This window comes from Paramormyrops kingsleyae, chromosome 17 (genome assembly GCF_048594095.1).
Source record: "Paramormyrops kingsleyae isolate MSU_618 chromosome 17, PKINGS_0.4, whole genome shotgun sequence".
Taxonomy (NCBI): domain Eukaryota; kingdom Metazoa; phylum Chordata; class Actinopteri; order Osteoglossiformes; family Mormyridae; genus Paramormyrops; species Paramormyrops kingsleyae.
In genome coordinates, this window is record NC_132813.1 from 2,365,522 (window position 1) to 2,380,567 (window position 15,046).

General features: G+C 47.1%; 3 protein-coding genes across 5 annotated transcripts; 1 reads left to right on the forward strand and 2 right to left on the reverse strand.

The window, feature by feature from the left end:
• The first annotated feature begins 139 nt into the window (after nt 1-139).
• aamdc (adipogenesis associated, Mth938 domain containing) lies at nt 140-2,064 on the forward strand. The gene is made up of 4 exons (XM_023792517.2): nt 140-289; nt 942-1,080; nt 1,221-1,316; nt 1,711-2,064. The coding sequence occupies exons 2-4, from the start codon at nt 949-951 to the stop codon at nt 1,849-1,851; spliced, it is 369 nt and encodes a 122-aa protein (XP_023648285.1). The 5' UTR covers nt 140-289; nt 942-948; the 3' UTR covers nt 1,852-2,064.
• On the reverse strand, nt 1,622-11,806 carry ints4 (integrator complex subunit 4). Of its 2 annotated transcripts, none has more exons than XM_023792512.2 (23): nt 11,648-11,806; nt 10,596-10,793; nt 10,242-10,359; nt 10,043-10,149; nt 9,760-9,957; nt 9,242-9,292; nt 8,922-9,010; nt 8,694-8,814; nt 8,540-8,611; nt 8,249-8,423; nt 6,539-6,744; nt 6,255-6,397; nt 5,562-5,677; nt 5,326-5,459; nt 4,872-5,029; nt 4,574-4,667; nt 4,375-4,455; nt 4,108-4,238; nt 3,759-3,818; nt 3,482-3,641; nt 3,253-3,396; nt 3,012-3,132; nt 1,622-2,474 (listed from the first exon to the last, which is right to left on the reverse strand). In XM_023792512.2, the coding sequence occupies exons 1-23, from the start codon at nt 11,699-11,701 to the stop codon at nt 2,290-2,292; spliced, it is 2,916 nt and encodes a 971-aa protein (XP_023648280.1). In that variant the 5' UTR covers nt 11,702-11,806; the 3' UTR covers nt 1,622-2,289. The 2 variants fall into 2 exon arrangements, with proteins under 2 accessions (XP_023648280.1, XP_023648281.1); XM_023792513.2 differs by having other exon boundaries at nt 10,596-10,790; nt 11,648-11,805.
• A 228-nt stretch (nt 11,807-12,034) lies between these two features.
• Nucleotides 12,035-14,996, reverse strand: kctd14 (potassium channel tetramerization domain containing 14). 2 transcript variants are annotated; one of them, XM_023792515.2, is made up of 2 exons: nt 14,039-14,996; nt 12,035-13,142 (listed from the first exon to the last, which is right to left on the reverse strand). In XM_023792515.2, the coding sequence occupies exons 1-2, from the start codon at nt 14,093-14,095 to the stop codon at nt 12,471-12,473; spliced, it is 729 nt and encodes a 242-aa protein (XP_023648283.1). In that variant the 5' UTR covers nt 14,096-14,996; the 3' UTR covers nt 12,035-12,470. The 2 variants fall into 2 exon arrangements, with proteins under 2 accessions (XP_023648283.1, XP_023648282.1); XM_023792514.2 differs by lacking the exon at nt 14,039-14,996 and adding an exon at nt 13,590-14,032.
• Between the last annotated feature and the right edge of the window lie 50 nt (nt 14,997-15,046).

Consider the following 15,046-nt stretch of genomic DNA (forward strand, 5'->3'; position numbering starts at 1 on the left):
TAGACAACCAAATAAACCATATCTGAGTGACTCTCGTTGTGGTTAAAGCTGTGGCTTGTTTTTTTAAAGTGCAAGGCAACGGTGAAATCTGATTGGACAACATCGAACAGATTTGGGATATAATTAAACTGTAATAAGCGGAATTGGGATCTGATTGGACAGTTTTGAGCGGAATCGGGATCTAATTGGACCTGAAAACACGACGTACTGGCTATGCATCTGCCAGCCGTCTGAAAGTGCTCTGTGGCTTGGGGTGCGCCGCGGAACGGCAGCGTATATCCTTGTTTTGGTACGCATTTCGCGTTTGTCGGCTCTTAGCAAACTAGTTTTTAAACTGTAAACTGTTTGAGTCGTTTACTATAATCCTATATTTGTAAATTACCCAATACTATATATGTATTAAAGGAATAAATGGGAATCGTTTTTGTTTAAGCATGTCCGCTAAGTAATAAAAAATAATGAGTCGAGTGAAATAGGAATCACTTTTGATGACCCATGAGACATTGCGAAGCCGGTTTGTTTTTCCAAAGTAACGTTTGCAGAAACGTAGACAACTAAACTTGCATGCGTGACATAGTATGCATACCGTTTCTGGCAAAGAGCACATTCGATACCCTTCAGCCTTTCAATCTGGCTTTGCTGCTTTGTTTTTTTTATCGAAGTGGCGCGGTGGAGGGTCTGGACCGATGCCCCAAAGCGGGTAGTCGGAATCACTTGCCTTGTACTTTTGGTTTCTTTAAATATAAACTGCGAGCAGCTGTAATAAAACCAAGCACGAATATATATATAACACTGTTACACACGACGCGTATTTCGTAAATTGCATTTTTAGATGCATGTAGTGCCAGACTGCCCTGCTTATGTATGAGCTGAACAACAGGAATTATGCTGAATATTTTGCAAACTTGGCTCTATTAATAGGACTTTTTTTTTTTTGGAAGGAAAGTGATGGCTTCCCCAGAGATTGCATCCCTGTCCTGGGGTCACATGAAGGTTAAAGGGTGCTCCTCCTCCTACAAAGACTGCAAAGTCTGGCCTGGGGGAAGTCGGGCCTGGGACTGGAGAGAGACTGGCACTGATGTAAGTTAGTGGGACTCCCCCATTTACTTGTATTGTGTTGTGTTGATATACTGATGCAGATCATTTTTTCTATTGGCATCAAAGCCTTTGCCAGGTGACTGGGCCCACAGAGAGCCATCTAATTGTGGACATTTTCTTAGCATTACCCAGGAGTTCAGCCTTCTGACCTGGAGGAGGTGCTAAGGAAGGGGGTGGACACTTTGGTCATTGGGAGGGGCATGAGCGAAGCTCTGCAGGTACGCCATCCTGATGAAAGTGTCTCACTACAGAACCTAACCTCATCTTACCGTACATACCCTGCAGGAGACAGATCCGTACAAACTCCAGCTGTACACTGTCCCCAGGCTACCAATGCACATGCTCATTTGGGTGGCTTACCAGTTACCACATAAGGTGACGGCGGGTTTGTTACAGCAAAACACACAAGACGGCCTTAAAGACATGTTGAGTATAGTATATATGCCAGGCTGGGTCATTACACTGCAGGAACTATAGGGGGCAGATGGGAGCAAAGTCAGATCACTATAGAGCTGATGCAAGCTGCATTAACATTTGCTTTATTGTCTGAAATTATCAATAAAACAATGCATTTTGGATTTAAAAAACTGCTGAAAATAATGGCTTCACTAGGTACCTCCTGCCACCGTAGACTACGTGACGAAGCAGGGAGTAGACGTGGTGGTGCTTCAGACTGAAAAGGCTGTGAGAGAGTACAACTCCCTGGCTGGGAAGGGAGCCAAGGTGGGCGGCGTCTTCCATTCTACCTGCTGATGACATCACAGGCACAGCGATAGAGCGGTCTCAGCAGGTGGGATTGCGTACCAAAGCAGGCGCCCAGATCCCCCATCTGCCTTGATATTTAAGGTGAATTGGCAGGAAGTATATAAGGGTGTAAATGGATTTTTAACACTGGCTGATCTTTTGTTGTGACTGTAAAAAATAATAAACAGGAGGCTACTTTGATCTCCTCTGAGTTTGACTGCAGTAGAAGCTTTGAGTGGACCTTCTTTCAACTTCAAAAAAAACACTAAAATAGAGCTGCTACTAAATTTGCCCACTAATATGAAGAGAGACATTAATGAGGAATCTCAGACAGTCTCTGAGGAATGTTGCCAGCTGTATGCATGAAGTAGGAGTCCCACACACGTCACTCCGTTGTTCCATGCGAGTGGATTCCCCCAGCCTGTAGCTTTCCACGGCCAGCAGAGGTCAGCGGCGTGCTGGCTTGGGCATAATGAACACCTTAACGGCTTTGCTTAAGGGGATGGTGCCCTCGATGGCGCCCTCTGTGGATTGGAGGCCCTCTGTGTTCTCACTCCAGGGGCTCCTGCTGGAGCTGGGCCCTGAACTGGAACCATACGCCAACAGCAGCTTGACCTCGATCTGGCACGGCTCTGGGTGACAGAGACAGGAAAGCATGCTGTCATTTCAGTCAGGGTCAGATGTCAAAAATTTGCTGATGGACTTGGGCTCAGAAATGCATCTAGAAAATACCTCACTGGTGTTCCCAGGTAGTGTTGGAAGGATATTTGGTGTCAGTTGTGTAAGGAATGAAAGCGTCTCCACGTGCAGCAGAATGCAACACCGACTGGGAGACCGGGATTCAGATGGTGCCTGGCACTTGAACCGTAGATCTTTGGGTGCCTCTGTTCTCTGGAGCCCATTACATTCCCCTCAGCCAGGAGCTGCCTTGAAGCTCCTCTCCTCATTTACTACAGTACTATGTACACAATCCACTGCTGGACTTTCCCTACTTCTACCGAGGTCTCAGGATCAAATGCTGGCAACCTAATGGATGCAAGTTGGATGGAGCCGACCACTGAAGAAACACAAGGTCTCAGATATGGAGGAGCACCAACCTACCTACATACAGCTGTAGGACAGTGTGTGTCTGCATGTGTAAAGAGTGGCTATGGTGCAGGAATTCCTACCTGTCCACGCGGAGTGGGACAGATACACCTGTGTGATGAGCCGGTGCCTTCCGGGACCTGGATTCCGGAAGTCTGCGGGCTTGGGATGGATGATATGCGAATGTCCATCGGGATACAGCACCTGAGTAGGTGGGGCAACATTTAAATATCAGAAGCTGACGTTCAACATCTAATGTGAAATCATCGACTGACTTGTTCTGGTCTCTACTAAACCAAGTTAGTAAAAGGATAAATGCCACACCTGGACCTTGACTGTGGTCTGGGGATCCTGCACGTGCTCCAAGGTGGCGTCGATATCCAGGGCCACCACCAGCCCAGAGGTGAACCGCAGCGGGTTGTCCGACTCTCCAGTGGGTTCGATTATGGTCGCTGTCGCGCGGTGGATCTGATGCACGCAAACACGCATGTTACACACGTGTCAGACAGTGGGTCGGGAGGAGCTTCGCGCCTTTCCCCATCACCGAAATCACCTGCTCAGGCAGCTTGAGCTGCAGGAAGCCGCTCTGTCTCAGAGTGGTCTGCAGGATCTTCATGAGGTCCGCGGGCTTGGAGGCCACAAGCCTAGGCATCAGCTCCAGCAGCTTTTCCACAAAGCTGTCCTGGAGATACGGCAGCTCTGCAATGAAGAGCCTGCAAGGAGCAAATGCCAACCGTGGAAGAATTCATGATTACCTTAGTGGAGGGGAAGTTGGGAGATACCATTTACCTGGTCCAGAAAAGGGGGAGATCCAGCACAGAAATCATTACCTCTGAAAAGTATCCACTTCTTGAAGAAACTTCTCACAGACACCTAGGAGAGGCTCCACCCTGAAAAGGATTAGAAATAAGTTGCCATTTTCCCCCGGGGCTGCTTGGTATGATGGGTATGGTTAGTGTTGGGGAAGTTACTCACAAAAGTTACATTACAGGCAAAGGTGGAAAGGGTTTAATTCCACCAACCAGTCGAGTACTCCATGACTGACTCTTCAAACTCAACTGGTTGGTTGAAACAACCTCGGTCAGGATTTTCTGTACCTGAACCTCTGTCTGTAATTGATTACTTTTGTGAGTAGCTCCCCCAACACTGGGTATGGTACATCATGGCACTTGTACCTACCCCTTGCGAGTGCGTGCCATGAGCACTAGCTGCAGAGCCTTGGCCTGCAGCCGCATGTGGTGGATGATGGCCACCAGCGGGCTCTCCAGGCCGCCGTAGAGGAACTCCAGCTTGTACGTCTCCTCCAGGATCTGTAGAAAGGGGGGGGGGGGAGCTTAATGTTTAGGCTGGGGGAGGGGCCTCTGTCAGTGGATTGCCTTCCTGATTGGTGCCCTATATTCGCTCAGTGAGGTCATCCGTCTCTGCGTGCACCTCCTCTCTTCCTACCTGTTTGGCAGCTGCGGTTGCCATAGCGTTTTGTTTCAGGTAAAGTGGGACAGCCACGCTCCACAGCTTCTCCTGCAGAGCCTAGTGAAAAGGGGGGGTGGGGGGTAAAAATGAAACGTGCAGGTGACACATGCAGGTGTGAACCGGTCCAGCAGCAGTGCCAGGCATGTCTGCGGGGAGAGTCCAGCCGTTGCCATACTTTCATGAGTAGCAGCTGACAGTGCAGGTAGGTGGCACAGAAATCCGCTGCCCCGGCCAGCTCCATCTGCAGATCCCCCAGACTCTGCAGGTCTCTGCAAGCACGTGCCATGGGAAGATGATGTCATCACACATCAGCCTGCAGTGCATTTCACTAAAACAGATCACTGATTCAAACCTGAAACATCATCCTTTAAGGTCAATCTACGCTCCCAATTTGAGTGCAGGATGCAAGACGCTGGTGTGAATGAGGGTGACGTGGCTCGTTAAGGCAGAGAAGGGGGGGGGGGCTGGCAAACCTGATGGTGAACTGTAGCAGAGCCTGGGCCCCCCGGGTGTCCAGGTGCTGCAGGCCACACACTCTGGACAGGCTCTCCTTCAGGAAGCGCTGGGCCGACTCCACGCTGGACGCAGGGCCGCTCGGTTCCGCGCCGCACGTCAGCTTCCGGCCCGGCAGCTGTGAATGCAGCAGACACAAGGAACGGAACCTTCAGAAGCAAACTGCAGCAGACACAAGGAACGGAACCTTCAGAAACGAACTGCAGCAGACACAAGGAACGGAACCTTCAGAAACGAACTGCAGCAGACACAAGGAACAGAACCTTCAGAAGCGAACTGCAGCAGACACAAGGAACAGAACCTTCAGAAGCGAACTGCAGCCGAAAGCGTCCCATTTTAAACATTTATACGCTCATTTTTTATACCCACTGCTTTTGATGTATTGAACCAGCAAGGCATTGTGGGTAATCTCACCCTGAGCTGTGGCACCAGATGCGAGAGGCTGTCACGCAGGTAGGCGTAGTGTCTGAGGGTATGGTCTGAGAACAGGGCCGTCATGGTGGGGCAGGACTGCGCCGCGTTGAACACGAGCACGAGCACCGCTATGTCTGATTATGCCTGCGTTAAGGGTGGAATGCGCTTAACACACCGTGGGTCAGATGGGTGCTGAGGAAGGGATTAAGTTCAGGTACTGGGGGCAGTAAGGATACAGGCTGGGTCGTCCATGTCAGGCTCGGGGGTGTCGAAGTATGGATGCGTGTTCAGCAGCTCAGGGACGATGGGAAGCACCAGGGTTGGGTGTCGTGTCCCCAAGAACTTCACACACCTGAGCAGGAGGGAAGAGGGGAGCATGTGGCTGGCATTTCAGATGTTCCATCTGACCTCCTCACTGGTCTGACATCATTACAGCCTCCCCCTCCATCTTGGCCCGTTAAAGTAACCCTCAACCATGGCTGAAATCCTTTCAGTGCAAAATAACAGAACAAAAGCCAATTTAACCAACCAATAAACAACAGGGGAGTTTCACTGGCAGGTTCGATTGACAGGAACAGCATCACCTGTTTCATCTGCTGATCTGAGCAGGCATGTACATTTCTAAACGTACTGTTAAATGTGTATAATGAGAACAGAATCGAATCTTGAGACAATGTACAGTCAAGCCTACTGTTTAGTCCTAGTCAAAAGCAGCACTGTGTACAGTGTATTTGTTTATACATTATTGTCTCTTGTGTCGAACTTGCCGTGTTCCATTTCAGATAAGCACCATTTCATTTCTGCATATCCTGCAAAGTTTGACTTGACCTCAGGACATTTCACAGCAGCATATCAGTTAGAAATGGTCACTGTTTAGACTTCCAAACGCCTACAAAATCCTGGAGGTCCCGGCTGGTCCACACACTCACTTCCAGATGGAGTTGCGGTCGGTGGGGTACTTGGCTAGGTTCTTCAGCAGCTCCAGCAAAGCCAGCTGGATACACTCCTTGGTGGAGACGTTGGTGCAGCATAGCAGCTCGTGAAGAGCCTCTCTGATGTCCCGTGAAGAGTCCTGTCCATGACAGATGGAGGCAGTGGATCTGTGATCACGCTCAACCTGATTATTACCCATTAAGCTAACATTCACAAAACACCTGTAGGTAATACCACATTACAACCTGCTTTTTTGTGTAATCGCCCCCTGGTGGCATACCTCCAGCACAGCAAGGACCGTGTCCAGCTGGTCTTCCCTGAGGGTGATATGGGTGGAGATCTGCCGCAGGACGTGGATGGACTGCAGGCGCACCTCCTCGATCTCGTCATTGAACATGTCCACCAGGAAGTCCAGGCACTTCTCCGCAAAGCTGGGCGAGGACTGGGCTAGCGCGCACAGGGCTTCCACTGCCGCAATGCGGACCTCTGTGCAAACGCAAACAGGAGTAGGGTTACATCCCTGGATAGACATCTGTGAAAGGTACTATGGGGAATAGCCAGCAGGTGTTCGGTAGCCAGACCTTCAATGAGGCACTCGAGGTTTGACCACACTCCCTTAAGACCAGACTAATGTCCGGCTCACACCAGACGCGACACGAAAAAAAAAGACACAAATTTGCGAAATACTTTGATGTGAACATGACAGATCAAAAACGTTCACACCAAACACGATGCAACATTCCGACAACTGGTTCCATCAGTGCTGGAAGAAATTGTCAAACATGCGATCGGCACTGGCAGCAGAGGTGACAAGTTTTTCTTGTTTCTTTTGAGCAAACAAGTGAAGAGAAAAAGGCAAATATACCGCATACAGCCAGTTACAAAAAGCTTATACTTTATAATGTCCGATTCAGACGGTCAAAAATGGCTTTAGATGAATCCATCTAATTTCAGTTAAATTACAACAAGGGGCCTTCCGGAAAGCAGGCTAGCAGCCTTTCAGGAAAAACTAAATTAATATTAAGAATATGACAGCATCTATTATCAGTTAATTAACTACAGGAATAAAGAAAAGAGTGTATTTATTATTTTTGATGGATTTTCATTGGATATTGATTGTAGTTGATTGACAGTACGTTAAATTGATTGATTGTCCTATCTGTTGTGTATTGATTGTGGATATTGATAGGTTTATAAATCAAGAAAATAAAAATATGAATAATTAGCCGCGGCCTAATATAATCCCAGAGGCATATTACAAAACATTAAAAAAATAAGGAAAAAAAAAATAGACAAACACAAGCAACCAGAACAGCTGCAAACAGCTTAATGTGCCCCTTGTAATCAGATAAGAGGCTGGTACCGATTTTTTAAATCTGAAGGCATTCGTTTTGAGAACGTTTTCGTTTTCTAATGATAAAATATTAAAGTTAAATATCCATAGTATTGTAAGGAGCGGGATATGAACTAGTATGGGAAGCTGCCCCGACATGGTATGATCGATCTACCAGCAAATCCCCCACCCCCAGTTCCTTAATTATTATTTATCATCAGGGTTGGGCCTGCCCTGAATATCGGTAACTGCAATACCAACCTTACATCCAATCAAAGTTGGATGAAGAAAAAAAAAAATATAATATATATATATATATATATTTGTGTTATCACCTATCATTACAGGCTTGAGTTGTAAACCAAATTCCTATTTGAAAAAAGCTGATCACGTGTAAACACTCATATCCTATTTGTTGTTTTTTTTAACAAATCTGATAACTGAAGAAATCAAGCTGCCTCCAAATAAATACAATGACTGATCATAATGCAAATTTGTTCCTTCAAATATTTTGCCATTATGGAAATATGTTAATTCGTTTCAGAATAATGTTTGTTTTTTTTCATGTGGAAAAAATCTGACTCATTGTAAAAAAGGTTTCACTCAGTAAATGGCGTGTATCAGCACGACTGGCACACGCCGCACAAGGACACTCACCGTACATCTCGTCCTCCAGGCCGTGCACAAACGCCCCACACGCCCCCGAGTCCATCAGGTTCACCGCCGTGGTGTCCACCTTCTCTTTGGGGGCGTCGTCGGCCCACTTCCTGCCCGAGGAGAACTCGCCCGAGCTGTATAGCTCCTTGGCTCTCTCGTGGGCCGTCCGCTTCCTCTGTCGGAAGACCAGGGTCATTGTAGACACAGCGATCGTCACAACCCCCAGCACCCATTTTTTTTCTTTTCTTTTTAAAGTTTTGCTGAAATATTTTGCCCCCCAAGGAGACTTACTCTGAGGTCCGACATCAGTTTCTTGTCCAGCGTCTGCTCCAAAAAATGTGGACTCACCTGCTGCATCGAACCCTGGGGGTAACAAAGGTCAAAGGTCACCCAACGGGTCGCACGGGTCACACGGGTCAGTGCCCCGCCCCAAAACACAGCTCACCAGTATTTTGGCAGCCTGGACCCGGACTACCCATGAGCCATCGCTGACCATGTGGCTGATCTTTCCGAATGAGTCGTCCACCAGTCGGATTTCTTCATTGGACGAGGGAATTGGGACGATGCTATGGATGAAAGCAGAGGATTAAAACCGTGAGCCATGTTGAATTGTCCTAATTTTTCAAAGCAGAACTGGCATCTGTGGTATCTGGCATAGTGTGGAGAGAGATACCTCTCGGGGTAGAGCTGGCTCAGCACCCAAACCATCTGCACGGCCACAGAGCGGACCTGCTGATAGTCATCAGAGAGCAGCTTGCAGGCCTGGAGGACAAGGGCGGCACGTCACAGCCTTGTGAAACCAGAACCGATAACCCAACTACCCCAGTCTCATGCTACAGCTCACCGAATCATTAAACGTTTTCCTTTCTCCTCTTGGCAAAACCAAGCCACACAGACCAATAAACAACAGCGGAACAACCTGTCCTGTCCTAGAAACACATGCAGACACTGATATTTTGCTTTTTTTGTTTAATTAAAGCCATTTCTCCTTACCTGGCTGTACACGGTCTGCTGTAATTTCATCCCTCTCTCATGCAGCTGCAGCTGAAAGCACAGCAGTGTCACAGGCACGGCCGTACAAAGTCCAGAGAGGTAGAAAATCACACAGTATGGCCTCAGCTCTCACTCCCACAGTAATGCTACTACACACCATTACACAGACAATGGCACACTCTGTAATTCTATAACTCTTCCTAGCATCACCCCTGTTTACTTATATTCACAATTAACTCTTCAGATTGAAGACAGTCTAGTATAAAAAATGCATAGAAATTTAATGTAAATTATTTTGCATGTTTCATGCTATATCTGGGCACACCCACAAAGACAAATTCTCTGGTATGTTTAACACAGTTGGCCAGCAAAGGTCTTTCTGCTTCTAATATATGGTTACAATCTGAGCATGACCGAACATCTGGTATGACCGAACACCCTAGAGCTGGAGCTGTAGCTGAATAATTGCCCCCCCCCCCCCCCCCTAAAAGGTGTGTGGGAGGAGAGGCCGGTCATACCATGGCTTTGATGGCTGCAGTGCGAACCCTGGGGTCCTGGTCCCCGAAGTAGTCACTGATGATGCCCTGAACATCCCTGGAGGCCACGCCCACTGCCCCGCCCTGACTCTCACTAGCTGGGGGCTTGTCCACCGGACCCAGGCATCCCAGCAACTGAAGGCACTTGTTCCTCACCCCGAAGTATGTGTCAGCCAGATGCTGGAGAGACAGATGTTACAGGATGTAAAGTCAAGGCGACTGCCGAGGGAGGCAGAGACACGGTGACACGGTGTCTCAGGCCCACCTTGCACGCCACATCGATCAGTCTGAGTCTGACGCTGACACCATCGGGGAGCTGCGTCCCAATGACCAGCAGTGTGTCCAGCAGTTGTGCCAGCACCTGGTGGGATTCTGGGAAAAGTAGTCAAAGGAGAAAGATTACCAAAAAAGGAAGAGAGTCAGCTGACACTCCAACTCAGCCAATAACTGCGAGAGGGGCTTACTTTCACTGTTAAGCGTGTTAATGACATCATCGATGATGCAGTCGGAGGAGAAGCCCTGCGTTTTAGACAGCAGGCCGAGCAGGGAGGCGATCTTCAGCCTGACGGAGCTGTCCGTCTCCTAAAAGCCAGACAAGCACCACTTAGCTCCAAAATCAAGACGACGAGGTTTACAAGGAAATATCACACTGAAAACTGTCTTGTTTGCATCACAGAGAGGTTCCTCTCAGATTATTATCAGGAAAGATGAATTCTGAAGTTCATCTCTGCAGGTCACTCAACACATTGATTTGGGAATCTAACGTGGGTTCTAAACACACAACCCTGTGGATCTAAGCCCCCCCCAAATGCCATCACCTTGTAGTAATGCTCCAGCAGGATGCGCACCACACCCTCCACGCTGTCTGCCTCCACGGGCTTGCGGGCAAACTGCAGCAGGTACTGCAGGGCGTCGGTGGGTGAGCTGGCCTTGCACAGGTCGATGTGCAGGGCCGCCGATTTGCTGGGCTTGCTGAGGCGGAGCTTCTTGGTGGGGGTTTCTTCATGGGAGTGCTGCTGTGAATGCAGGCTCGGTCAAAACCCAACACACGCAGAGGATGGACCCAAGTCATTACGTGGTTATGAAATGCATGGGAAGAGGGCATTTCAAATACATTTTGTGAGATGGTGGCGCAGGAGGTACTGCTATCGCTCGGCAACCGGAGGGTTGCAGGTTCCAGTCCTGGTTCTTCCTGACCCCATCAAAGTGTCCTTGAGCAAGACACTGAACCCCAAATTGCTCCCGGTGTGCAGGTTGGCACCTTGCATGACAGCCTCTGCCACCAGTGTATGAATGTGTGAATGTGAGACATGAATTGTAAAGCGCTTTAAGTACTCGTAGGAGCAGAAAAGCGCTATATAAATGCAGTCCATTTACTATTTACCAGTAATACAGCATTCAGGACGTTTTATTTTCATTTGTGTTCCACTGTGCTTATATTTGATGGCGAAACTTCCCCAGTTATTTGCAGTATTTACTAGTTAGAATTCCGTTTAATTATATTAAACTGGTATTTGGGCTGAAAGTGTTACTTATTTTCTGATAATTGATAATATTTTCACCGTTCGTTAACTAGCACATCATCACAAAATCAAACTACAAATCAGCAAATTCATAGTAGCAAAACTTCGGCACACAGGAGCAATATCGAAGAGTCCGAACTAAAAGCGAAGACCTTAGAGTTACAAAAGCCGCGGGTTTTCCTGCCGATCCCGTCCGACAAGGAGAGACCGACCAGCGTCCTCAGCCTGACGTGACCATCGATAAGCTTCTCACTTACGCACTCTGAAATGGGGGGAGGGAAATTCCGCTTCTCAAATATTAACCCCACACACAAGCCCATGTCTCATCCTACTGGACAGTGAGTTACCTGAACAACTTTTGAGAATTCCTCGTACACCCGCTTTTTCAAATGTGCTGCCATTGCGCCGACTGCCTCAGTAGCTTGGCTAAGCTACGATATATACAGCCAGGCCTCAAATCCTGCTTAAGTGTCGTTTTCAGCAGTGCGCACGGTTTGTCCTTCCTCGGTTGCCGTAGTTCCAAAAAAAGGCATTTCAGGAAAAGATGTTGTTATTCATTATTTGTAAATGAATAACGAAGGAGGAAAATGTGTTTTGATTATGTGGCCATTGCAAAGAGCCATTTAGTATTTATTTATAAAAGTGTATTGGTCTTCACCTTACAATTCCGCCTAAAAAGGAGGATGTGGGAATCCCCCAAAATGCCATTCGCATTAAGTATAAATCATGAGGCATTGGTTTAATTTATCTTTATTTGATGTGGAGTCTTTATTTACAATTTGAGATACTACATGCCTTATTACAATGAATTGGACAGCTGGCTCACTGATATGCAGCTATACCGATATACTTTCTGATGGAAGTAGGTACAGCATATTTGCCAGCACAAGGTTTCCAAATGTAGCAGCTGACACAAATCTCTGACTATAAATGTATGTATTGAATGAATTGTCGTTCTCTTATATTAAATTCTAAAAGACACAAGGCAAAAAAAAATCCTTGTGGAATGTTCTTGTACCACAGAGCAACACTGTGTTTCACTGTAAAGATTTTAAGAAGATTATAAGACTAGATTTGAATCTTGTGGTTACAGCTTGATTGGCTTTAAATGATCAGTCACTTCCATAACCAGAATTTGGCATCCACAAAATTTCAGGGGAAGTGAACTAGTTACCACCATGTGAAAATTAATTTGTGGAAAAAGTCATAACTCTTAAAAACGAACCCCTTCTCTGCACTGTGGGGCTTAAAACTAATCTTGTAGCCTTTGGCCTCGATGTCCTTTTTGATACAGTCCAGAAGGTCTCCGACAGTGGGTGAGGCCTTCCATGGCCCAAATCTCACCACCGACTCCTTGTTGGCATCCAAGTCGTTGATGGCATTGTTGTACCTGGTCACATCCTCCTCCGTCCTCAGAATGCAGACGATGACGTCAGAGTGGCGGGATGCCATGGCCTCAGCACGGGCGATCCTGATGATCACCTCCAGGTTCTCCTTGTAGTTAGGTACCCTGGCAAGGAACTGCTGCCTGGCCACCATCTCCCCAAAAAGCGGGGCCGATTCCTCTAGCTGCTTGACCAGGGGCTTCAAGTCATAGAAGAGGGCCTCCCTGTACACCTCCCACACGTTCTCCGAGGGTAGCGTCTCTGAGCGCAGGAACTCTAGGACCTTCCCGAAGTGCGTGCCATCCCTGTCGATGAAGTGGCGCCCCTCGGCGTCTGTGCGCAGCTTGGGCGAGCCACTGAACATGTCCGCCAGCTTGGAGCCGGGACACTGCCGGAGAGTGCTGAGCAACGTGCTGTACAGCCTCCCGCCCACATTCAGCTGCACGATCGGCGAATGCTGCGAATCAGTCAAATACACCACTAATAAATGATCTCTGTACCTTTAAGCAGATGCTAAAGTAGCCATTCTGTCAGCCTGAGTTGTTAGCATAATACATAATACAAGATGTAATTTGACTTAAATATTCCACTTAAGACCTAATGAAATAATGTCAAACGAAGGTCTTTTTTCAACTTTCTAATAAATATATAGTGGAGTTAAAATATGTATTAAAAATACGCCTAATTTATTTATATATTATATTGTTCTAGTTACGTTATCTTTTGTCGTATTATCAACACTAATAATACGTTTAATGTTCATAGAGCACAGAGCAGTGTTAGAAAATTTTATCCTGACGTTGTTGCTTCGATTATTAAAATAGTTTCACGGAATTTTAGGGCTTTCCTGGGCTTTTGGTCGATGTCTACTGTCCATTGTATTCGGATCACAGGCTTAATTTACCGGTAAAAATACCGATTGCAGTCCATACTTGAGGCTCCAGGAGACGCAGAGGGACGCGGGGTGGTCCAGCGAACGCCCCGGCTTTGGGAGGGGAACCTCCAACCCGGACCGCGACCAAACTTCATACATACGGGGTTATATGTACTTCCCCGAGTGTTTTAGCCCCTATGCCAATCTTCTTTCGAAAAATAAAGTAATGCGCCAGGTAAACTTGACTTAGCCCCTGGTCTATTCAATAGCTATAAACTCCCCTGCATGTACTTATCTTCAACATCGTAAAATTATTATCAGCATCGTATCTTCTTAAAATAAACCCTGCCTCACGCGCTTTTCGTGGGGGGGGGGGGGGGGGGGCGCAATCCTCCTAGCCCCAAACTATGAAAATCAAAGTTCCGTACATAACACCTCAGACGTGTCTAATTCACAAAATGAGAGCAGCGAAATCTTACCAGCTGAATGCTGGGAGCGGACTGTTTTCCGGCGGACCTGTAATCAGGGAGACTCATTCTTCTACTTTTCGACCAGAATACGTATTTGTCCCTTCAGTGTACTTGTCGCAGGGAGGACAGGTGCATTAGTTTGCCGGGTGTGGTTACCAGCGAAAGCCACTCCTACGCTTGAGATAACATTTAAGTTTCCCCGAGAGCGTGACTAAAGCGGTGTGTAGTTCGGTTTTCTGTAACGTTTATCTTCTGCCCATAAAACAACATCCTGGGCGGAAGGGAGGTCTGTCACAGCACACCTTAAACTCCATGCAACAAAGTGACAATGATCATACCGGACACTAAAACACTGCAAATTCAATTTAGAACATATCAAATAATAACCTTACTGCCAAATCGCGATTTCTGCCGACACATTTACAAAAAAATAAACAGGTAGCCTATAGGAGTGAACGCGAATACAGCAAGACTAAATCCTAGTAGGTATATTCTCACCTTTTACATCAACACAACTTTCTTACCGTAACCCTCACCTGGGCTCAAGTTGAAAGACTGACAAGTAAAACACTATTTTAACAATTATGTTAAAGTACCGTCAGAAAAAGGACCAGTTTGTACCTGCCCTTGTCTCTGGGATTGCACCCTAAAGTACAGAAATGGAGTCCAAGGAACATCCTCAATGTACAAAATCCAATAATATACTGACAATGGTACAGAAATGTTGGGAGTCCATTTCATTCTCTTAAGACACAATTACCCACAGCTTTAGGGTACAATTAGCAGACCCTTGAGGGTACGGCCCCAGTGACAAGCAAAGGTACAAACTGGTACTTATGGTTCACTTCACAGAAAAAAACCCATACAAGCAGCAATAGCAACCGCCGTCAGCTGGTTCAACAGGGTTAAATTTGCAACAGGGTGTCACCAAAATCGTTGGGAGACCTATGTATCTCAATCTGGCCCAATCAGCTGAAATGAGCTCAAAGCAAACTCTCAAAGTTATGATGACCATTT